The sequence below is a fragment of the Podarcis erhardii genome, assembly GCF_964252035.2.
Source record: "Podarcis erhardii genome assembly, chromosome: 3".
Classification (NCBI taxonomy): Eukaryota; Metazoa; Chordata; class Lepidosauria; order Squamata; family Lacertidae; genus Podarcis; species Podarcis erhardii.
The window spans coordinates 107,778,750-107,801,590 of record NC_138507.1 but is presented as its reverse complement, the minus strand read 5'-3'; the positions used below and the strand labels follow the sequence as shown (position 1 = coordinate 107,801,590).

Genomic DNA, 22,841 nt, shown 5'->3' with positions numbered 1-22,841 from the left:
TGTGCTAGCAGTCTTATTGCATGCATATTTCCCATGTCCCCCAGCATGCCCATGGTTAATTCACATACCAGCTTAACTCAGCGATCAATTTAAACATGAAACCAAAGTCAACCTGCAGGAAAGCTTAATTGCTAAGCACCCAGTCTCAGTTGAAAAACTGAGATCCTCTCAGAGCAAGAACCTCAGACTGCAAGCCTAAAGTAGCCAGGTTCTGCGCCTGGTAAGGATAGCACCCTGCAAATGATGCTTTACAAACCGGTTGCTAGCCTTGGGGAACATCTTGATAACCATGGTTAACACAACAAAATTCCCATGCGGCCGTGATTCCAAAATCAATTCCAAGCCATGTTTTCTAGCACAAGTGGCCCATGGTTAATGTGGGTTTTGTCAGTAATAATAACCATTAACATTTGTAGAAGCAACTCCCAGTTTTCCATGATTGACTCATGCGCGTGGCGCCATATAAAAAAATAAATAATTCAATTCAAACCCCAGAGCTGGAAAAGGATGTTAGTGAGCCAAAAGTCCACAAATAAAGGTTTTAAAAGCTTTTTTTTCTAAAAAAGCCTTATGGGTTCCAAGAGCATGTGGGAGCTCTCACTGCTGCTGCGCTACCCCGCTCAATAGCTGTTGGGCAGGAGGAAGCTGTATTGCAGAGGGTTTGGATGCACTGCTCTCTCTGGAAATCTGGAAGCAAATGTATCGTATAAAAGAAAAAGAGCATGGAGAGCAGATAAAAAGAGGTGCTTAAGGAGTGCTCCCTACTTTACGTGATTTTACTTATGTGTGTGGGGCCCCAGAATATAACCCCCTGTGTAAGGGGGGGAGTTGCCTGTATAGCATTTTACATTCATTATTGGGTTGCAGTCTTTACCAACAGCCTTGTAAGTCAGTCTCATTATCCTCTCTATTGCAGATGAATAGGTTGACCCCGAGAGAAAGCCTGAGCTCTCATGGCGGAGAAGAGATTTAAATCAACCAGGTACTTTCTTATTCATAGCTCTGTCCTTAGACACTACATCACACCAGCTCACATGTAACCTGAAGCCATATTTAACACCTGCATAGGAAGAGAGGAGGGATGTTACTCTACAAAGGGGGGAAGAAGAGCAGGGCAAAGGAAGCACTCTTTCCTGAGGCTGGCTGCTACTTTGCAAACCATAGTTTAGAGGGGCACAGAATTAGATTGCTTTGAGTTGCCTTTAATTACTACTACTACTACTAAGTCTACACTGAGTCGCCTTCTCAGCACTTTAAACCAGTGTTGGTTATTTTCCACCTATCCCAGTATTTTATCTTTCCAGCCATCTGTTGACTTTGTGGTACTCCAACAACAAATAAATATCCTTTTCATTAGAGGAGGAAAAGTGTCATTTAAAACCCACCCAAAACGCATGTCAATATTTTTAGGAAGGTTTGGGGGTGATCAAAGACGATGCAGCAAACTGTTCAACAAAGTGATTACTTAATGCACTTAAGCACTCCCAGGTCAACCTGGGTAAAAGGGAGATAAAGAATAGCTCATGAAAAAAATAGTGGTTGTTTAAAATTTTGTTCCTTCTCCCCCCCTGCCCCCAAACTGCTCCCCGCCAGCACAAGAAGTTTTAGAAACATGTTCTTCCCATGGAGTTTTGAATGCAGAATTATGAAATCCCAGCTGGCAGCTAAGCTCTTCTTTCCCAGGGAAAGAAAAGGCCAAATAAATATAGCAAGAAAGTTAATTTACAGTGAAATTCAAAAGCTGCTTTTACCCATAAAAATAGCACACTGGAAATTTCTATAATTGCTGTAGGAAAGGAAAAAGGCAATCTCGCCACACTTTTGTCTCAGCAGCACCCCAACAACTTAAGAATTATGCTTCATAATTGATGTCAGAATTACTCGGCTCCTCTGTGGCTATTGATGTGGCAGCCACAGGAGTTTCTGGCAGACACTCCATCACAGAGTCAGGGCCACAGGGGCTATTTTTCAGACACGGGAGAGGGTGATTTTATGGATCACTAATGCACCTGCAAAAAACACAAGATTGAGACTGCATTCCTATACACCTGGGACTTACGACACATTGACCTGAGCAATAGACCCGTATAGGATGGCACTATAAGATCGCCTCTTGCATTGTTCACGAAAGATGCCCACTGTTGGCCTTCGTTTGACCTCTATAGTAAAAAAAAAGGGTGTAGGTGGCAAGAACAGCACTTGCCATTTCAACTTGAAAAATGCTACAAGAGAGTTGTTCTCTGATAGTCACTGAAAACTGATGTTGTGCAGCCGTGGCTCATTTAGGGTGCTTCTAGACACACACCTCCCCCCTTGCATTATCCATATGATGCCTTCAAAATGCCATATGATGTCATCAGAATGCCACCCTGTACCTTTAAAAAAAATATTTAATCCAGATTTCCTTCTAACGTGGAAAATCGGTAAGTGTACTTCTAATGGGAGCATCAAAGCAGATGCTGGTCATTACCTAGGCAGATTGCCATGAAATTAGGATAGCAGAATTTTTAAAAAGTTTGATGTCTCCATGTGTTTTTATATTAGGTTGGAAGCTGCTCAGAGTGGCTGCGGTAAGTCAATCAGATGGGTGGGGTATAAGTCATAAATTATTATTGTAGTAGTAGCAGTTGGTCTTATTCTCCAGACAACTGAAGGTCTCTCAGTCTTTTTGCAGCCTCTCCCTCACAAGATGTGTTTTTGTGTGTGTGTGGTAGGGTATGATAAAGTGGTTCAATGTAGTTTTACTCTCTACCATGAAATGTTGGGGGGGGGGGGGAATCCTGAGATACCAGCAAATGCTGAATGACATCATAGAATTAGAATCATAGAATTGTAGATTTGGAAGGGATCCCGAGGGTCATCTAGCCCAACCCCTTGCAATGCAGGAATATGCAGCTGTCCCATACAGGGACTGAACCTGCAATCTTGGAGTTATAAGCACAACACTCTAACCAACTGAGGTCTTGAAAAAATTGAAAAGAATAAGGTGATTATACAGTAAAGGGCAGATTTGGAAGCCCCCTATCACAGCTAGTGTGAAGGTTCATTAGCACACTTTTTTGTGGTGAGCGGGTTGTTATGCGTGTGGTGATATTTGGGTCTCCATCACCACATTCCTACTGTTATTTGCTCCTCGCCTGAGTGCAACCTAGCCATTTTGGGTTGTATCTTAAGTTCTACTCAAAGCTGACCCCTTGAAATTAATGCACCTATGTTAGCCATGACCATCAATTCCAGTGGGTCAACTATTGAGTAGGTCTAACATTAGCTAGGTCTACCCTTTGTTTCTGGCAACCCAAATGTTGTACGCCTATTTCCACCAATTTTCGCATGCTGTTGGAATGTCAACAACCAAGTTCTTTCAGGATCTCAACATGTGTCAGGGATTACCTTGGAGATTGTCACTGCAGTACATAAACAGAGAATGTCAGTATAGCTACATATCAAGTCTTCTGCAGGACTTCTGTATTAAATTTTAGAAAACAAAAACAAACCCAAATCAAAATGGATATGAATGTGGTAAGCACAAACCACTATTTTGCCCATACTGAAGCATGCTGGGTAGAGCCCAGTAAATGGCTCTTTTGCCTATTTCTTGTGATTTATTTTTTAGCTGCATGAGGACAGGTACAAAAAGATCTCTGTACATTCAGAGTGACAGAACAGGACAAGGGTTTAACAAAAGTGATGGGATGGGGGGGGGGTGGAGTTGTGTGTGATGGATCAATCCAACTGTAATAAACATTTCTGCAAGATTGTAGAGTTGCAAAGCTGATGAAAAAGAAAATTCATTTAAAATTTAAAGGACAAAGCATCTGCCAGAGAAATCTTCTGTAGAATTTAGCCACTCTGTTGGCACCTTACCCCAGTGAGTAAGGAGATACGTTGAAGCATATATCCCCAAATCCTGGCCTTATTCTCTCACCGCTCCAGCCCCAAGTACGGGATAATGTACTTTATGTAGTCAGTTGCTGCTGCTGCACTCTTCTTTATATCATTTAATGGGATATTCAATATATTTTAAAAGTCATGGGGGTTTTTTTGTTTCAAAAAAATGGTAATAAACATTATTTACACATGATTTAAGCACCACCTCATTATTCATTGAGGTCAGTGGAATTAAATTATGTCATAAAATGTTATTGCAATCTGCTAAGGAATCCAGTCTCTCAAACGGGAACTTGATAATATTTTATATTCACTTTGCTGTTGCACTTGAATGACTCATAGGGATAGTTCAATTACTTGGCTTATTAATGTGTTCCACTCCAAGATCAGCACGGCTGTTTCAACATGATGAGATGCCTATAAGTTCATTTGCCAAAAACTAGGTGCCATCAATGCAACTGGTGCTGTGCTTGCAACTTACAGCACAGTCCTATGCATGGTAGCTCAGAACCCCACACCTCCTAGAGTGCCCTGAAGGAGCAGATGACTGGTTGCCTAGCTAGAACCCTGAACAGGTGCTTTCTTGCTATGGGGCGATTATACATGGCAACATTTGAGGTTTCTGGTTGATTTTAAATGTCCCTTTCTACTGGCAGTAATAGTGATGTATGGAAGTGAAAGCTGGACTATAAAGAAGGCTGATCGCCGAAGAATTGATGCTTTTGAATTATGGTGCTGGAGGAGACTCTTGAGAGTCCCATGGACTGCAAGAAGATCAAACCTCTCCATTCTGAAGGAAATCAGCCCTGAGTGTTCACTGGAAGGACAGATCCTGAAGCTGAGGCTCCAATACTTTGGCCACCTGATGAGAAGAGAAGACTCCCTGGAAAAGACCCTGATGTTGGGAAAGATGGAGGGCACAAGGAGAAGGGGACGACAGAGGGCGAGATGGCTGATAGCGAAGCTACCAGCATGAGTTTGACCAAACTGTGGGAGGCAGTGGAAGACAGGAGTGCCTGGCGTGCTCTGGTCCATGGGGTCACGAAGAGTCGGACACGACTAAACGACTAAACAACAACAACTGGCAGTAAAACAAAAGTAAAGTTATAATTACAAACCGGTGCAGGCAGAGGAAGAAGGAGTGGATATTTACCGTATTTTTCGCCCTATAGGATGCACTTTTTCCACTCCAAAAATGAAGGGGAAATCTGTGTGCGTCCTATGGGGCGAATACAGGCTTTCGCTGAAGCTTGGAGAGCGAGAGGGGTCGGTGTGCACCGACCCCTCTCGCTCTCCAGGCTTCAGGAAGCTATCAGCAAGCCTGGGGAGCCCGTGGGAGTTCCCGCAGGGCTCCCCATGCTGCGGATAGCAGCCTGCCGCCCGGTGCGCAGGGCGCCCTGAGGCAGAGAGCCCCTCGTGCTTGGCAGATATCCGCAGTGTGGGGAGCCCTGCGGGAGTTCCTGCAGGGCTCCCTAGGCTGCAGATAGCAGCCTGCTGCATGGAGCGCGGGGCGCACTGAAGCAGAACATCGGCCAGCCCCACAAGCTCGGGAGACAGCGGGGAGGCGCAGCGCCGCCATCCCGCTGTTCCCCAACCTGGTTTTGGGGGGGAATAAAGGAATTCCCCCCCTTTATCCCCCCCCAAATAGGTGCGTCCTATGGGGCGAAAAATACGGTATATTGTAAACCGCCTTGGGTCATGGACTAGTTGGATGCAGAGGAATGATGGGAGAAACCAGCTGAGGAACCCCTAGGGGAAGAAGACTATGAGCCTGGGGATTGGTGGTGGGACAATGGAGAGGGAGAAGACTGGGAAAAGGAGTTGCTGGAAGCTGAGGAGGTAATGGGACTTAGGGAGCAGAGAAAGTCTGTGGTAGAAAGACACCCAGAATCAGATGCAGAAGCTGAATCACTGAATCAGGTGAGGGAGAGGACAGAGGCCAAGAGGCAGACATGAGTCGGGCTGGTGAAGAGCCATGGATGTCTTCCCTCCTGCTGCAACAAGTTCCCCTACCCTCTTGTTTCCCGGAACCAGAAGAGGTATGAAGATGGTGGAGGAGAGATTGGTGACACAGAGGCGCAGTCTATGGTTGCTTGGGAAGAAACCTGGAGAGGAGGGGACTTAGGCAGCTGTGGGGAGGTGGGGAATCTTCAGTCTGAGCAACTGCTTCATGGGGGCAAGACCTACTGGAGATGAGTTGCTGTGCTCATTAGGCCTGACACTCCTGTGCCAGTTCTGTTTTTGCTAATAGTTAACTTCAACTTGGAACAGTGTGATTTACACCCTGTGATCCTTAGACGAAGGGCGATAATAAGTAAAACGAATGAATGAATAAATATTCAACAAAGAAAAAGAATGGTTAAAATGTTTGTCCCTTGTTAAACTGATTAATTTGCTACGCTCCATGATGCTGATATGGCACTTCTCTGCTCAAAGCACAGTCAGTTAGAATTAGGCAGGCAGATGGAATCTTGCTATGGTGGTGTATCAAGGATGGGGAACCTGTGATGTCGCAGAAGCTGTTGGACTCCATCTCCCATCAGCCCCCCAAACAGGATGTGAACTGTAGCCAACAGCATCTGGAGGGCCACAGGTACCCTATCCCAGTGAGGTTACCTAGGGTTGTTGTTGTAAGGATTAAAGAGCTAATATTTACTGAATCACTTGGAACATTTTGAATTGCTGTATCAATATGCAGGCATTATTACGATGTGAATTTACGCTACAGAAATAAGCAGCAATTAATAAATGAGGCTACATTGCAAATTTAGTCTAAGTAAAGTGTCATTTATTAATGGTATGCCTTCCCAGAGAATGGGGATGGTTATAGATGCCTGTTCAAGGATTAAGCTGTCATTTTCATTGTAGAAAAGATTATTGTCAGGCTGATAATTTATAATCTGCATATTTTCTTAGGATAAGTGATGACTGCTTGGCGGCGGGGGGTGGCTTAGCTTTTTATTGCAAGTTACTTGATTTTGATGTTGTGCTGCGCATTTGCAATGCAGTTAAATGTCACCATCCCGCCGCAGAGTAGCCCTCTTCCCTTCTGTAAGCGCCTCAGCCCTTAACAGGCTTACAGAAGTGTAAGTAATTTTTAGAGACTGCGACAAGTTTCATAACGAGTTTGCTCTTTCAAAGTAACGTGAACCGACGTTGCACCAACAGAAAAGGGAGCTTTCTATTTCAATAGTCATTAAAACAGAGTTTCATTAGCTGTTCCTGCAGCAAAAGACAGCCCCCGATGCTAAATGCCACTCTGTTTTGAGGAATTGTGTATGAACATGCTAGAAAGTGGCTGTTATATTCAGAAATGAAAGGTTGGCTGAAGCTGCTTTGAAGTGGGGGAAAAAAGCTCTGCATGTTTGGGGATGCTAGGGGAATACACACACACACACACACACACACACACACACACACACAATCTTGCTTCCAGCATATGAGAGATACATGATAGATGGCATGAGATATTTTTGGAAGAACTGTTCCTGAAAACAACCCAGCCATGAAACCTTTCCCTCAGCCTGAATGACCTCTCAGTTCTCATGCAAATATAGCTTTATATAACAGATCCACAGGTCGGAGCTAGGATGGATTGGAGGGTGAGACAAATGCTAACAAAGTCACCTCCTCTTTGTCCTAGCACAGCCCCAGAACCCATAGATTCTGCAGAGCAGGTCCATCCCTCTTAGACAACACTTTCCAAGTGTTCAAAGCAAGTCACACGCATTAGCCTGGTGATCCTCACAATGTCCCTGCAACGGAGGTCAGTGTTGTTATGCTCTTCACAGTGCAAAAGTGTGTGTAGCTTAGCATCCATTATTTCCCCCTTTTACATTTGTGGGGAACCTGAGAGCCTCCAGGAATTGGTGGGCTGCAACTCTCATCTTTCCTGATCACCTGCCAGAGATGGCTGGGGCTGATGGAAATTGGAGTCCATCAGCCCTTGGAGGCGCATGCCTTGGTGGCAAGCGAAGGGCTGCAGTGTGTGTCCTTCAGCGCTGCTTGGAAAAAATACTAAACCCAAAACTACATGGGAAGAGCCATTGCCATGCTAACTGGAACAGGGACAGAGCTGGCGTGGGAATTAGCTACATCCTGGACTCCTTCCTTGACATATGATGCTACAGGTCGGCGCAGTGCTGGCAGCTCAGTGGGCAGAGGTAATTCATATCAGATGGAACCAGTAATGGGCAAATGTTTCTTAAAATCTCTACCGTACTGAGAACGACTATTCTAGTTTGCTTGCTCTTTGCAGATCACTGCATGACTTCATGGGCACCACATGGCAAAAGACTTTCAAAAGTTTTTGCATTAAAACTCAGCCTCTAAATTTGCCCTTTACTGCTAGGACATACTGGTATATGTGGCATGAGTGCATGGAGAACTGCACACAGGGTGGAAGAAGGTTGTTTTGTTTGAAGTGCCTACTGCACTTGCTGCTGCTGGTGGAAGCAACACTTGAGAGAGGGAGCATAGCTTAGCGGCAGAGCACATGCTTCAAAGGTAGGTGGTCGCAGGGTCAAACCATGGTGCCTCCCCTTAACAGGGTCAGGGAACAGTGGATGGGAAAGATCCTTCTCTGCTGGAGACCCTGCGGTGTCCAAAAGAACAAGCAGCCAATGAAGATAATTCTATGGACCTGGAATAAGACAAACTTCAGCTCATACTGAAAGACGCATGCTGCTCTTCAGCCTAGATTTAAAGTGGGAAGTGGGTTACCTCTTTAGCATGTGGGGCAACAGCTTAAGAATCACTGCCACTGTGAATGGTGCCCAGCGTAAAAGACTTAGGCCCCTGGGGATTTTTTTCAGCATGCAGCTAACATATTTTGCATATAGCTCCCTTGAATGTGATGGATTTCAACACATGTGGCTGATGGATAAGAGCTGTTCTGACAGCAGCACTACTGCGCTGCTCTCGCTCATTTAAATGGGGCTTTAATAGGACTCTGGTGCCTTGTTTATCTGGCTTTGCGGGCATCAAATTTTGTCCTCGCTCCTTCCCCCCTGTGTGACAAGGCAGTGGGTTCCATGCTGGCTAGGGCTCATGGGAGTTGGAGTCCAGCAACAACTAGAGGGCCACACACTCCTCATCTCTGTCTTTGGTTATGCACTCATCAAACATATATTTGGAGAAAAGCACAGCAAACACAGCAATTATTTCAAATTCTTATGAGGACTCTTTCATTAGATTCTGGGGTTAATATGTAAATATCTGGTTGGCAGAAAATATTTAGATCTCTTGCTCAAGAACATGTTTTTTGTTTTCTTTAATGCTTTTAATTGTTCTCTGACCTGATTATTTCCCCATATTTTTTGTATAAGGTTTTAATACGCAGCCTAAAATTTGATGCATGTGCTCTAAACTGGTGTACAAGTGTGTGCAAACAATACATAAGGTTCATTCAGTGCTCTCCTCTGCAATTGATTAACTGAGCGTCATCTGAATCATCAGGAGTCTCTTGCATGTATATGGGCCAAACGACTCATGACACTAAATGTATAGTTTAATGGATGGCTTTAAAAATACAAACAGCAGCATTTGGGCCCCCTGATCAGAAATGGGTCTGTGGGGAACAGGGAGTAGTAGTTTAAGCTTCCATCCAATCCTGACAAAAACCAATCTGCCCCAAGCTGCTCTGTGCACAAAGGGAAGGTCTTATTGGTAGGAGGAAGGTTAATTCTCCTTGCTACCCTTCCGATTTGGCTCCCCAGAACCTACTGCTACGTGCATTTTTACAAAATGACTCATAGATCAAGTAATATGCTCCTTACAATTTAACTAAGGCTACTTAGAAGTAAATGGACTAAGGTTGCAAGCAGCCCATTACATATTCTGGAATAACCCGCTTGGTTCTAAAATAATTGTTTTGCAAATAAATGGGTTGATAATTGTTAACTAAATCTTCCTCCTACAATCTGTGTTACAAATTGCATAGACACACAGTCCAGATGGAAAATCCTGGACTGTTGCCAGGTCTCTTGGGATCCCCCGCGCCCCGCACAGCAGAGTACGATGGCATGAAAAACATTGGCAAGGCACGAAATTATTATGACTATATTTGCATTTTTGGTGTTGTTTCGTTGTTGTTTTTTACCTGGCACTGAAGTCCCCAATGCAACGAACACAACTGCAGTCACAGAATCCTTCAGCCCAATGGTGCAGCCAAAATGGGACGCCAAGTCCCCGATGAACGCAGTCAGAAGGCCGATCATTAAGATGGACACAACAAAACAAGCCCAACCATTCCAGTAGTCCGTAGGGGGGACAAAGGCAAAAAGGACCTTCCAGAAGACGGTCAGAAAGTGCATCACATAGTCAAAGCAGGAGGGCAGCTTCTCTTCCCCACATTCGTCGTCGTCATCGTCCTCTCCTGGAAAAATGAGCAACAATGCGGGAAGAGAGAGGCATCAGTGGAAAACTGGCTTTTCTAGTCACTTGAAGCTGGCGTACACTACCATCCCTTTGATGCTGGATGCTCCACAGATAGCAGTCTTCCCCAACCTGGTCCCTGTAGACTACATCTCCCAACTGGCCATGGTGGCTGGAGGTGATGGGAGTTGTAGTTGAAAGCACCTGGAGGCTGGGGGATGCTGTTAAATACCACAGCTGGAAAAGGTGCCAGAGGTACCAACTGGAGTGGACAGAACTGGCTTAGACAGAGCAATGATATGAGTCCACATAAGGTGGTTTTATATATTCATATGCTTTATTATTATTTCTGCCCGTGGCGCTTATGGCCTGAACCACTTTGGTTGACGGTGCGACGGGATTTTCAAATGGCACACTGCCTCACTACCCACAGCGCACACCTGGTCCTCCCCAAAGCTGTTGGTACACAAAAATCCACATGTTGTTGTTGCTGTAATGAAGCAGACAAATAAGGTGGTTTCTTTGCATTATGTTCACTGTCCATCACCTCAACATTTCACAGAATCAGGATAATTATGATTATGTTTAAAAGAAGAGGTTCTGCAGAGGCACATATGCAAGGCTGGTTTTTCAAACAGGGCTGTCAATCCACTAGATATATTCTTTAAACTCATTAACTGAATATATATATATTTACATATTAAGCACAGCCTTACCATAGGTGCCTTTTTAACAAACTGAAAGAAGGTAGCATGCAGCTTAATAAACAAAGGTTATCACTCATGGTTACAAGGAAAGGCCATCTTTAATATTTTAATTTTCAGTTCATATTGCATAAAGCATGGCTTTAACTCACAACCCACAGATGAAAATTGTGCCCTCGTGATCAATCATCTAATGCTTTTCTCTATTTATTTTTCCTGTGCTTTGCATTATTTTGCACACCTCTATTCCCCCGCTTCACTTGAAATCTCAGGTCAAAGTAAACCATAGTTAATGGTATACTATGAATGTGCGCTCATGTTTCGCTCCTCCCCACTAGCATATAGTGGGAACAAACTATGAATCCTAGCTTAGCATTACATCCCAAATGGGGATTATTGTATGTTTTGCTCCAATAAACTAGGATCAAGAACAAACCTTGACTGCAGACTGTGGTTTCTTGGATCAAAAACTCCCATGATGCCTGATTTGAATTCAAAGCAAAACTAGGAATCATAATTTGTTTCTCTGCAGCACTGGCAGGTAGTAGTGAAGTGGGCGCAATGGTTTATGGTTTTTATTTTGATTTTTGAATGTGGCCATTTTCTGGCTTTTCAATTTAATTTTTGTTAATAACGGTTGGTACTGTTTTATTAAACGATCCATCAGCAATGAGAGAACCATACATGCAATGGAAACACAAAGTAGTGCACACCCCAGACCGCCACACACTTCCCAAGCCAAAAATTTTTCCCCCACCCCCAGTTAACCAGCCTACCACCTGAAATTGTAAAGAAAAGAGGTAAAGGAAGAACAGAAAAGAAGTAATAAAAGGAGAGAGAAAAGAACAAAACACACAAACACGTTACTCACTCTTCTTGGATGGTTCTGCAGAGGAGCAATAGGTAAAATTCAACTGTTAAATATCCCAAAGAGTTTTAAAAGTTCCATTAAATTCATTGCATTTCTCAGCAGTGTCCCAATTACAAACACATCTTTCTTTCCCTTGCTGGTTGGTTTAGCAGAGCATGAACCCAGTTAGAGATGGATGAACCTGTCAATTATGGTTTCTTTCAGTCTCTCTGCTTTCCTCTCTTAAGTTCAGTTTGCCCCATTTCTGCACCAATTTGCAGATACTTTTAAAAGAGCCCTCATGAAAATCTGTCAGCATTTTAGTATTTTTCCTCTGAATGGACACATTTTGTATGCAATTTTGTCTCATATAGACTTTTTGGTAAGCAATTTTCCTTAATGCAATGCATTTTTAAATATTATTTTCATTGAGACATGCATTGTTATGCACACTTTCCTCTAATATACATTTTTTAATTGAAGTGCTCTGATTGACCAATATTTCAGTTCATGTGTTGTTTTAGGAAGTCTGAATTGGGCATTAAAATGTGAGCTGAACAGAGTGTCTCCCTCATCCCTAGACCCAACACACCTGTTTTATTTAAAAGTGTCCCAATGAATAAGGTGTGGGGAATCGCAGTTAAACATAACTATCAAGCTTAGGGCTGGTTAAGGCATGAAGTGATTTAGACCATAGAACTATATTGGTAGACTCAGATCACTCCCCCCTCACCACCGGTGAAGAAGTTGGCTAACACGTCTGGTCAGAAGTATTACTCTGTATTTTGTAACCCTGTGTTCTTCATGCTGCTGCATAGAATAGCACATGAATCTGACCTTTGGAGTTTGCAAGTAAAGCATTTACGACTTACTAATGGTGTGATCTGTTCATTTCGAGAGGGGGAGTGCTGTAAGTGAACTAAACAGGGTATTTAAAGGGTCTAACAACCTCTGTTCCCAACATGTCATTTTCGCTGCACATTTTGTGACTTTTAAACTCTGCTGGGGCTCTCTGTGTTTAGCCCCATGGTTTGGATTTAGGGATCCGGCCAATTCTTTTATTAATTACACCACACAGGTAATATATATCTATTTCCCTCCCCCACCCTCATAATGTTCCTGCTCTGAGAACTGGTGATTATGGGAGGAGAAGCTAAGGGTGAGCAACAGCAATGGGTGCTGGGCCCTGTGACTTCTGTATCAAACTTGCAGAATCACACTGCCCCACTCCATTGAGCTTAACTCTGGAGAGGAAAGGTATGTTGGGCTGATTGTAATGAAGATGCTTCCAGAGTAGGCCCCACTGCTTAAAAAAATATTACACAAACCGTACACCTCTATGGGCCAAATACATGTGACAGTGGAGAAGCCTGTCTTTTTAAATGCAGAAATGCCTCAGGGAACGGGGGTCCTAGCATGACTGAAGAGCAAAACACTGCATAGGGGGTGGGATGTCTCTGTGACCCCACAAGCCCCTCTTCCCAACCATTCCCATGTAATTTTTTTCCAGCTGAACTCACTTTGCTATTGTTCTCTGCAAGTTGCTATATTTCCTTATTTGCCCCACATAATGTCTGAAAATGTGGCTTAGCGGAGTGGCCATTCTGTCCTCGCACCAATGACTCCAGCCTCTCTGCCTGACCCACAAGGCCAACAGTTACAGAACATTTTTACTTTCCCCCCGTTTGTGTCAAGCAGGTGCAATGATTGTTCTTGATGCATTGTAGAGAACCAGCTTATATAATCTTACAAAAAGGGAGGAGGAGGAAGAGCACACTGGACAGCTGTTAAAGCCTGGAGCATTCAGGTGCCCTCGCTGTGTGGCTGCCACATTTTCTCAGTAGGGTAATGATCCGTTTTATTGCGAACAAAAGAAAATGCCACTCTGTTTTCCCCTTAATGTAGTGGTGCTTGCAGTGCAGAATGAAACCTGCACCTCGCCAAACACACACAACATAAATCCTTTCTTCCTGGTTAGTGACAATAGTCAACAGATCGCCAACTGTTCACTCTCAATATACTCTGGAATAGCCAGAAATAATGTTGTTGTGTTGGGAGGGCTTTGTAAGCCAACAGAGAATGGCAAAATCCCACAAACAGGGAAGATTAAGAGTATAATTCTATGCAGGCCTACTCGGAAGGAAAGTAGGATTTACTTCCAGATAAAAATGTATAGGTAGACATCATAGGAATCCCAGAATTGTGTTTGGGGAATTCATAGGGGTGGAATTAGAGGTTGGTATGTTTAATCCATCACCTGCCTGCTAATTCTTCCCCACCACGACTCTCCCCCAGTGATTTCCCCCCCCCCCAGCTGATTATGATCTCATAAATATGCTTGGCTGAGGGGTGGGGACTAACCAGGGTGGGGTGGGGTTAGCTGAGGATTGTGGGGAATAATGGTTAATTGGCGAAAAAGAGTTTAATAATTTTTTATTTTTTATTTTTATTATTTGTATCCCGCCCATCTGACTGGATTGCCTCAGCTACTATAAAAACATGGTCAAACATTAAACATTCAAAACTTCCCTATACAGGGCTGCCTTCAGATATCTTCTAAAGGGTGTATAGTTACAGTGGTGCCTCGCAAGACGAAATTAATTCGTTCCGCAAGTTTTTTCTTCTTGCGAGTTTTTTGTCTTGCGAAGCACGGTTTCCCATAGGAATGCATTGAAAATCAATTAATGCGTTCCTATGGAGACCGCTTGCCAGGCTGGCGGTGCGGAGAAAGGCTTTTCTCCCCACCGCAAGCCTTCAGGACAGGTACGGGAACAGAGGGGAAGGCGCGCAGCGCTTCTCCTCTGTTCCCGGGGCTTGCGGTGGGAGGAGGGTTTTTCCTCCCCACCGCCAACATTCAGAAGAGCATTCTGAAAGTTGGCGGTGGGAAGGAAAACCCTCCTCCCACCGCAAGTCTTCAGGACAGCCATCCAAAGGCTGGCGTGGGGAGAAGGTCTCTCCGCCCCACCGCCAGCCTTCGGAGCAGCCATCCCAAGGCTGGCGCGGGGAGAAGGTCTCTCTGCCCCACCGCCAGCCTTCGGAGCAGCCATCCCAAGGCTGGCGCGGGGAGAAGGTCTCTCCACCCCACCGCCAGCCTTCGGAGCAGCCTTCCGAAGGCTGGCGGCAGGAGGAGGTCTCTCCGCCCCATCGCCAGCCTTCGGAGCAGCCATCCCAAGGCTGGCAGTGGGAGGAGGTCTCTCCGCCCCACCGTCTCTCCGCCCCACCGCCAGCCTTCGGAGCAGCCTTCCAAAGGCTGGTGGTGGGAAGAGGTCTCTCCGCCCCACCGTCTCTCCGCCCCACCGCCAGCCTTCGGAGCAGCCTTCCAAAGGCTGGCGGTGGGAAGAGGTCTCTCCGCCCCACCGTCTCTCTGCCCCACCGCCAGCCTTCGGAGCAGCCATCCCAAGGCTGGCGCGGGGAGAAGGTCTCTCCGCCCCACCGCCAGCCTTCGGAGCAGCCATCCCAAGGCTGGCGGCGGGAGGAGGTCTCTCCGCCCCACCGCCAGCCTTCGGAGCAGCCTTCCGAAGGCTGGCGGTGGGAAGAGGTCTCTCCGCCCCACCGTCTCTCCGCCCCACCGCCAGCCTTTGGAGGAGGTCCGAGGATAGTGGGGAAGACGCGCTGTGCTTCCCCGCTGTCCCGGAGATTTCCCTATGGGCTTTCGTCTTGCGAAGGAAGCCCATAGGGAAATTCGTTTTGCGAAGCGCCTCCAAAACGGAAAACCCTTTCGTCTAGCGGGTTTTCCGTCTTGCGAGGCGTTCGTCTTGCGGGGCACCACTGTACTTATCTCCCTGACATCTTCTTTCCTTGGGAGGGCATTCCTCAGGGTGGGCGTCACTACCGAGAAGGCCCTCTGCCTGGTTCCCTGTAACCTCACTTCTCGTGGTGAGGGAACCACCAGAAGGCCCTTGGAGCTGGATCTCAGTGTCCAGGCCAGTGGTCAGCAACCTTTTTCAGCAGGGGGCCGGTCCGCTGCCCCTCAGACCATGTGGTGGGCTGGACTATATTTTGAAAAAAAATATATGAACGAATTCCTATGCCCCACAAATAACCCAGAGATGCATTTGAAATAAAAGCGCACATTCTGCTCATGTAAAAACACCAGGCAGGCCCCACAGATAACCCAGGGATGCATTTTAAATAAAAGGACACATTCTACTCATGTATAAACATGCTGATTCCCGGACCGTCCGTGGGCCGGGTTGAGAAGGCAATTGGGCCGCATCTGGACCCCGGGCCTTAGGTTGCTTACCCCTGGTCTAGGCTGAACGACAGTTTAAGTGCCACCTCACTCTGCATTATTTGTATTATCATAAACCAGCAGACGCCCTAACAGTTAGTTAATCTATGAATTTTTAGCAATCATTTAACCCATCTCTTGAATAATTTTAACACATGTCCTACGCATGAGGGGGTCAAAAGAGGCTGACATGCATGACAACCCCAATGAGAGGGACAGGAGAACTGCAAAGCAAAAATCACAACGAATGCTGCTTGGCACACCATGCTTGTGAGGATTATGCACGAAGGCAATAGTTTGCTAGCATGGTTTCAAAATTTTCAGATTTTCATATGTTCTGGGATTATGACGTTTCCGGCTACCACAGAGCTTGCTGTGGGTGGTGGTGGCAAGAGCTACTTTAAAGTGCTTTAAGTACTTTTGAAAGCACTAAGATTCCAAGCACTTACCAAGAAACACACATACCCCCCAAACCCTGCATGAACACAACCACCTTTGTATGAATAAGTATAGAGTCACCCTCCCAGCTCACCTTGGAAATCTTTTGATGCTTAATTCTGTCAAAGTACATTATGGAGAGAGATGAGGGACCAGGACAACAAAAATCCATTAGGGGAATCAAGCACCAAGCTATTACGAGCCATTTATTGTTTAGGTTAATATTAAAAGAACTTAGTTCAGTGGCTCCCTGGGCATTAAGAAACAAAAGGCTGATGGAAATGGCTAGATACAGAATTCAGCACAACGCTCCTTCCTTTGAAGTGAGTTCTGCAAGCAAAAGACATGGCTGAAGATGCTGCGAATGCAAAGGACTGTTCCATGAAGAGAATGAGGGACTTTCCCCTTGAGTGACTATTGGGCTCATTTTAAGATACTTGTGAAATGCCTTGCTTCCTGCTAGCTGAGTAAACATTACAGAGAACCAAGCTTGTGAAAAGCAGACTCACCGGAATGCAATCTATTATTACTGCTACTAGTAACGAATAATTCATTTCCATCATGCCTTTTAAGGTCCAAAGAACCTCTGATGGAGCTACTCATAAAAATGAAACGGCAGCCGGTGCAAAAAGTAAAATCCTAACCAGCCAAAAACAGGGCCCAGATAAACCACTGGAGGCCTTACAAAACAATATACACGTTTGCCCATCTCCTGAAGGCTATTGGGGAGGGAGCTTAGAAGGCTACCCTGGGCAAGAAGTTCTAATATCTTATCCTTGGCTCATTAGAAAACACTGCAAAATGCTGCAGTGTGGAGTTCAGGATTCTACCCAACCAGCCATTCTTTCTTCCAGGATACTCCATTCCACCCTCCCTTCCACAACAATCAGTCAGCATTCCATGGCTACTGAGCATGCTCAGTCTTCAATGAGCATTTTTTGTTTCGGATTTTAACTCCCCCCACCTTTTAGGTTCTCGCTTTGTTAAACTTCCGCAAACCTTGTAGTTCCCTCAAGCATGTGGGTGCCTCCTTGTTTTCTCCCAGTGGTCTCTTTTCAGTTTTATCACCATCATAAGTCAGCCCCTGAATTCGCAATTAGTATACATGAATGATGGTGAAGGTAGCCAAGCATTGGACAGTATGGCAGAGTGGCTAGAGCTCTGCTTGGACACAGGCCCTGTAGCATCTTTCAGCATCCTCAATCCAGGTGTAACTAAAGCTTAAGCTTAAGTATGCGTAACTCCATTCGCTCATGTTCTCCTCTGGCTAACCTTGACTCTTTCTCCCTTCTATGCCCCAATGTCTAAAGGCAGTTCCAGACTGTCACTGTTTTTTGGGTGGGATCAGGGCTGGCTGAAGACATCTTGACACCTGAGGTTAACCACAAAATGGTGGTCCCCCGGTGAGGAAAGAAGGGATGAGTGAAGAGCCACACCAGGAACAAGGGGAAATAAACATTGGGATCTGCTGTCCCTGTGGCTCCTGCTGCCCATGAGTTGGTTGGCTCTGGGTGGGATTCAGATACATACCACCAAATTTGGGCTGCACAGCTGAAGTTGATTTGGATCTCTTGTGCAACAAGCCCGCCCGCCCCTGCCCACTACAAAAGACTCTTTGCAATAAGGAAAGTGATGCGAAAATAAACTGGAAAGTGCAGAATTAGGTTTGCTTGGCACAAGGTCGTCTAACGTCCCTGTAAACAAATCAGGATGAATGCTCAACAAGTAGCTGATGGCATTTAATCTCCCCACAAACAAGTCGGGATGAATGTTCAATAAACAAGTCAACTGGAAGTGACCAAAGTTTTTGTTATAAACTCTCTGGGTATAGGCCCATTGGACTGGGTTTTTGTTTAAGGAATTCTGTAATGTGCCCTGTAAATTGATGGTTCTGGATTAGTAAGTCATAGCAATCATCGCTTGTATGCATTTTTATTCACTATCTGCTTCAACTCACCCAACCCTCTTTCTCCATTCTTCTCTTACTGTTCAGAAACGAAAAGCAGCAACGACACTAGTTAACTTGGGTTGGAGCACCACACTCTAATTGAAGACTAATGGAGCACAGCAACATTGACATAAAAAGAACCCGCAAGTGTGTTCAGTTTTCAATTCGTGTAGGTGATGGGTCTCTGGAAGCCTGAGAATAGACAGTTTATAGAACCAGCTCCGACATATTTCCACCCCGCTCTGACTCAGGAGTCCCCTGCTCATCTGAATTCTCCTTTAATCAGCGAGAATGTTAGTCTGACGGAACAAGAGGCAAGTTTTTAACCTGTTGCCCTAGTCAAGGTCAGTCTATTGGGAGTCAGGTATGTGGTATAAGTACTCCTCTCCATCACCATATGCTCCTGCTTCCAGCTCGTCACTTGAAACAGCCATTTGACAAGCCGTCTCGATAGATACTGCTGCAGAATATGCTGACATTTCTAATGAAGCCCCAGGGACCAATAACACTGACTTTCTCAAGGTGGCACTGATAGAATGTTTCTCTGGTTACAGGAAAAGCATTCCGAACCACTGAGACTGCAAAGCCAATCCAGAAAATGGCCTTCATGTGTCAGAGTTTCGTTACAGAGTAATAGATAAAGCACAGGATAAGCAATTAAGGACTTCATATGGGAGACAAAACTGATCTGATCATGGCCTCTTTGGGAAAAAAATGTGCAGTGCTACATTGACAACTTTCCCTTTACATTTGAAGTCAATTAGAGTCGTTCTGTTGATTGGCTAGAATGGGGCATAAATGAATTACGTAGCCAGGGGAAAGGTTACCATAACTTCTGTCATAGAGCTTCAGCATGCTGATGACAACGTAGTGTGCATACACTCAGAGGATGACCTCCAAACCATCCTAAATATCTTTGCAGAAGCTTATGAAAAGCTTGGCCTATCACTCAACATCCAAAAAAACCAAAGTGCTGCACCAACAAGTACAAAATAACCCCTCTGCAGTGCCACAAATCCAACTCAATGGTGTAACATTGGAAAATGTCAATCATTTCTCCTACCCAGGCAGTTATCTTTCCACAAGGGCCAACATTGATGCCGAAACCCAGCATCGAGCTCTGCGAGTGCGGCTTTCTCCCGATTGAAGTGCAGAGTGTTTGAGGACCAGGACTTTCACAGGGAAACCAAAATGCTTGTTTACAAAGCTATTGTACTACCAACCTTACTATATGCTTGTGAAACATGGACCACTTATAAACACCATCTCCAACTCCACAAAAGATTCTATCAACAGTGTCTCTGAAAAATTTTACACATCACTTGGGAAGACAGGCAAACTAATATCAGTGTACTGGAAGAAGCAAAGATCACCAGCAAAACCACTAGTACTCAATAGTTTGGAAGCAGGAAGGAAATCGTTGCAACACAGACTCCACATTGGTACTATTGATCAGTCACTACCTGCAACAGTGAATTAAGCAAGTTTTTAATGGAGACCAAATTACATGTTATATGGGAACTGCATGACTGGATCCTCTGGCTAGTGGAATAACTATGGGCAGGTGTTAGGGAGGCGCTGCCAATTTTCTCACAGCAATGGTTACGGGGGAGAAGTTATTTAAACCTCCTACCCATGTCAGTTCCTGATCTAAATTGCTCCTCACCCAAATGGCGCTGGCAGTCTCTGCGGAGGTCTGCAGAGAAAGAAGTGAACTATGGCCGTTTGCTCATGTGTTTAAGATTCTCGAACTTAATCCATTCTGGGAGTCCATTCAACTCCCGAAACGGTTCAAAAACCAAGGCACGACTTCGGATTGGCTGCAGGAGCTTCCTGCACTCAATCAGAAGCAGCGGAAGCCACGTCAGATGTCCGGCTTCCGAAAAACATTCGCAAACCGGAACACTCATTTTTGGGTTTGTGGTGTTTGGGAGCCAATTTGTTTGGGAACCAAGGTACCACTGTATGCTCAACCCGTTTGGGAACCAAGGTACCACTGTATGCTCAACCTGTATAACTGCAAATAAACTAGATATTCCAGTGACCCAAGGTAAGTGATGGAACTTCTTATCATTTGGGAGAACTGGGTGAGCCTGAGGATAAGAGAAAAACCCTCCTGGATCTAGTCTACTGTCCTGCTCTCACAGTGGCCAACCAGATGCCTATGGGAAGCCTGCAAACAGGACATGGGGCCAACAATGGAATTGCCCTGACAGTACCTTGGGGCAGTGGTGTGGGAACTGTCCTTGCGGTGCTGAGCCACTGAACATTGTATCAGCAGCATGACCCGACGTAACAGATTAGCAGCTCTCCCACTATAGGTGTACGAAGGATGCCATCTTGTCAAAGGATAACCCAGACAATGTGTTTACAGGGCTAATAGTCACAGGCCAGATTCTTTTTGAAGCAGGGAGAGCCTTCTATTTTCCCGGCGAGTGGTGGAGGCTGACACCATGTAGATAAATTTAATTTTTTCAGAGCAGAGTTGAATGAACAACTCAGATACAGGAGACTTTGGAACAGGGGGGAACCCCCCTCCCCTGAGCTTGCTGTTTAAAAATGAAATAAGTTGTGAACTTTATCAAGATTATTTAAATTATATTTAACAAAAGACCAGATAAAGGGCATATTAAAGAGTTGTCTTTGAAAGAAAGGAATGCTATTAGCTTAGGATCTTCAGCTGTCATTCTGGCACAAAGGAAGCAGTGAGATAGAGTCATTTCTCCAGGGCTCCGTCATCAATGAAAAATGGCTGAGTAACTAACTTCTACCAGATTAGAAAACCCCATTTCCTCTTTTAAGATAGCTCTTCCAGTTCTAACTGTGATCCAGTGAAATGCAGCCTAATCTTGCTGGACCACCCACATATTATGGGCTATGAAAAGTCTAGAAATAGGGACTAATAAACTTTTCAATAAGATACTGGGCAAGCTGCAGGCTGCTGTTCCGCTTTATACAGGGCAATATTAACTGATTATATTTTTGCTTTTAACATACACACAGGGGCCATGCAGATGGTCTGGTGGGGTGCCACTGCTCATCTGACCTGCAGGTGGTCATGTTGCTGTTTTTTACCGGAAAGCAGAAAGGCAAGCAGGTGATAGGTTGGCAGAGTGCAAATGCATTGCTGGGAGTTCCAGATTGGCTCCACCAGTGCAACTGCACGGTGCTGACCTCTCCAAGGCCCCATCTCTCCCTCTCTACCTCCCAGTAAGCAGCAGTGACATGACCAACTGGCGGTCAAGTGAGCACCACTCCTGTCCACTACTGGGGGCCATGGCATACATCACCACTTGGAATATTTGGACCAGCTGTACTGGCTTTATATACAGCAGAGGCTAAGAATAGCGAAAACCCAGCATCCTGTTTCCCACAATTGCTATCCGAGTACCTCTGGAGCCACCTTCTCCCACAGAGGAAAAAAAAATGACCACACATTTCCGTTGCGCACACTTTTTGCACGTAACACTTGTTTCGTCTCTGAGAAAAAGCAATGTTGCAGCACAAAAACAACGCCAGCAAGCGAATCTGAAGAGCGATTCTCCAAGGCGAACAGTTGACAGTTTGCTAAAGCGTCGCCTCCCCCCCTTGCCATGGCAAATAGGTTCATTGGAAACGCGTGTTTCTCATTGGGTGCAAGTCTAGCCATTAACTGAAGGAAGTCACAAGGGAGTGAAAAGAACATCTGGAGGTTGGAGAGGCAGCTTCCTAGCTCCACTATCTCAAGCATAGCAGGCTTCATTTTGGGAAAAGGGAGGGGGGGGAAAGCTTCCTTCAGACATGCTCAATTCTCAGTAGCATTAAGGGGCAAGGAAGAGCCTGAGAAATATCGGAGAGCCAATATATGCTCCAGATGCACGGAAGGACTCCGCGACTTAAAAGCACTCTAGGATTAGAGATAAGATCTGTCCTTTTTGTTGTTTATTCAGCACAGGTCATGCAATAAATCTTCCAAATGCAGCCTAGTTAAAATAAATGAAGTTATTTCCCACCACCCCACTCCCTAGATGCAATCCAGGCATGTGTGTGTGTGTGTGTGTGTGTGTGTGTGTGTGTGTGTATCACAGGCTCAAATGCAGACGGAGGTTGTTGCTTGGCTGGGAAAGTTTCTGACACTCACTTTGTCTTTGCACTTCGCTGCTTTTGGAATGAACACTGGAAAAGTGACAGAAGATAAAACGCTGTCATTTGATTTATCACTCTCTTATCTCCATGGTCAAATGATTGCTGAGCCGTTCTTTTTCGGCCTGCCACTTCTGGAATGGCAGGAACTCGGCCTTGAGGAGCATGGCCGGCAGCCCGCAGGGGAATTCTACTCTGAGGCATGTGGGAGAGGAGGAGGAGCTTCTGTCTGTGACCATAGCAGGGTTTGAGGAGGGCAGGAAGGCGATTGCAGCAGACCCGGCA

General features: G+C 45.3%; 1 protein-coding gene across 6 annotated transcripts in view; it reads right to left on the bottom strand.

Moving 5' to 3' along the window:
• SLC8A1 (solute carrier family 8 member A1) overlaps nucleotides 1-22,841 on the bottom strand; it is a 303,130-nt gene that overhangs the window by 5,056 nt on the left and 275,233 nt on the right. For all 6 annotated transcript variants that reach the window (XM_081854581.1, XM_081854579.1, XM_081854580.1 and 3 more), the window contains one exon: nucleotides 9,989-10,264. In XM_081854581.1, the coding sequence (XP_081710707.1) occupies nucleotides 9,989-10,264 (276 nt within the window). The remainder of the gene's footprint in view (nucleotides 1-9,988; nucleotides 10,265-22,841) is intronic.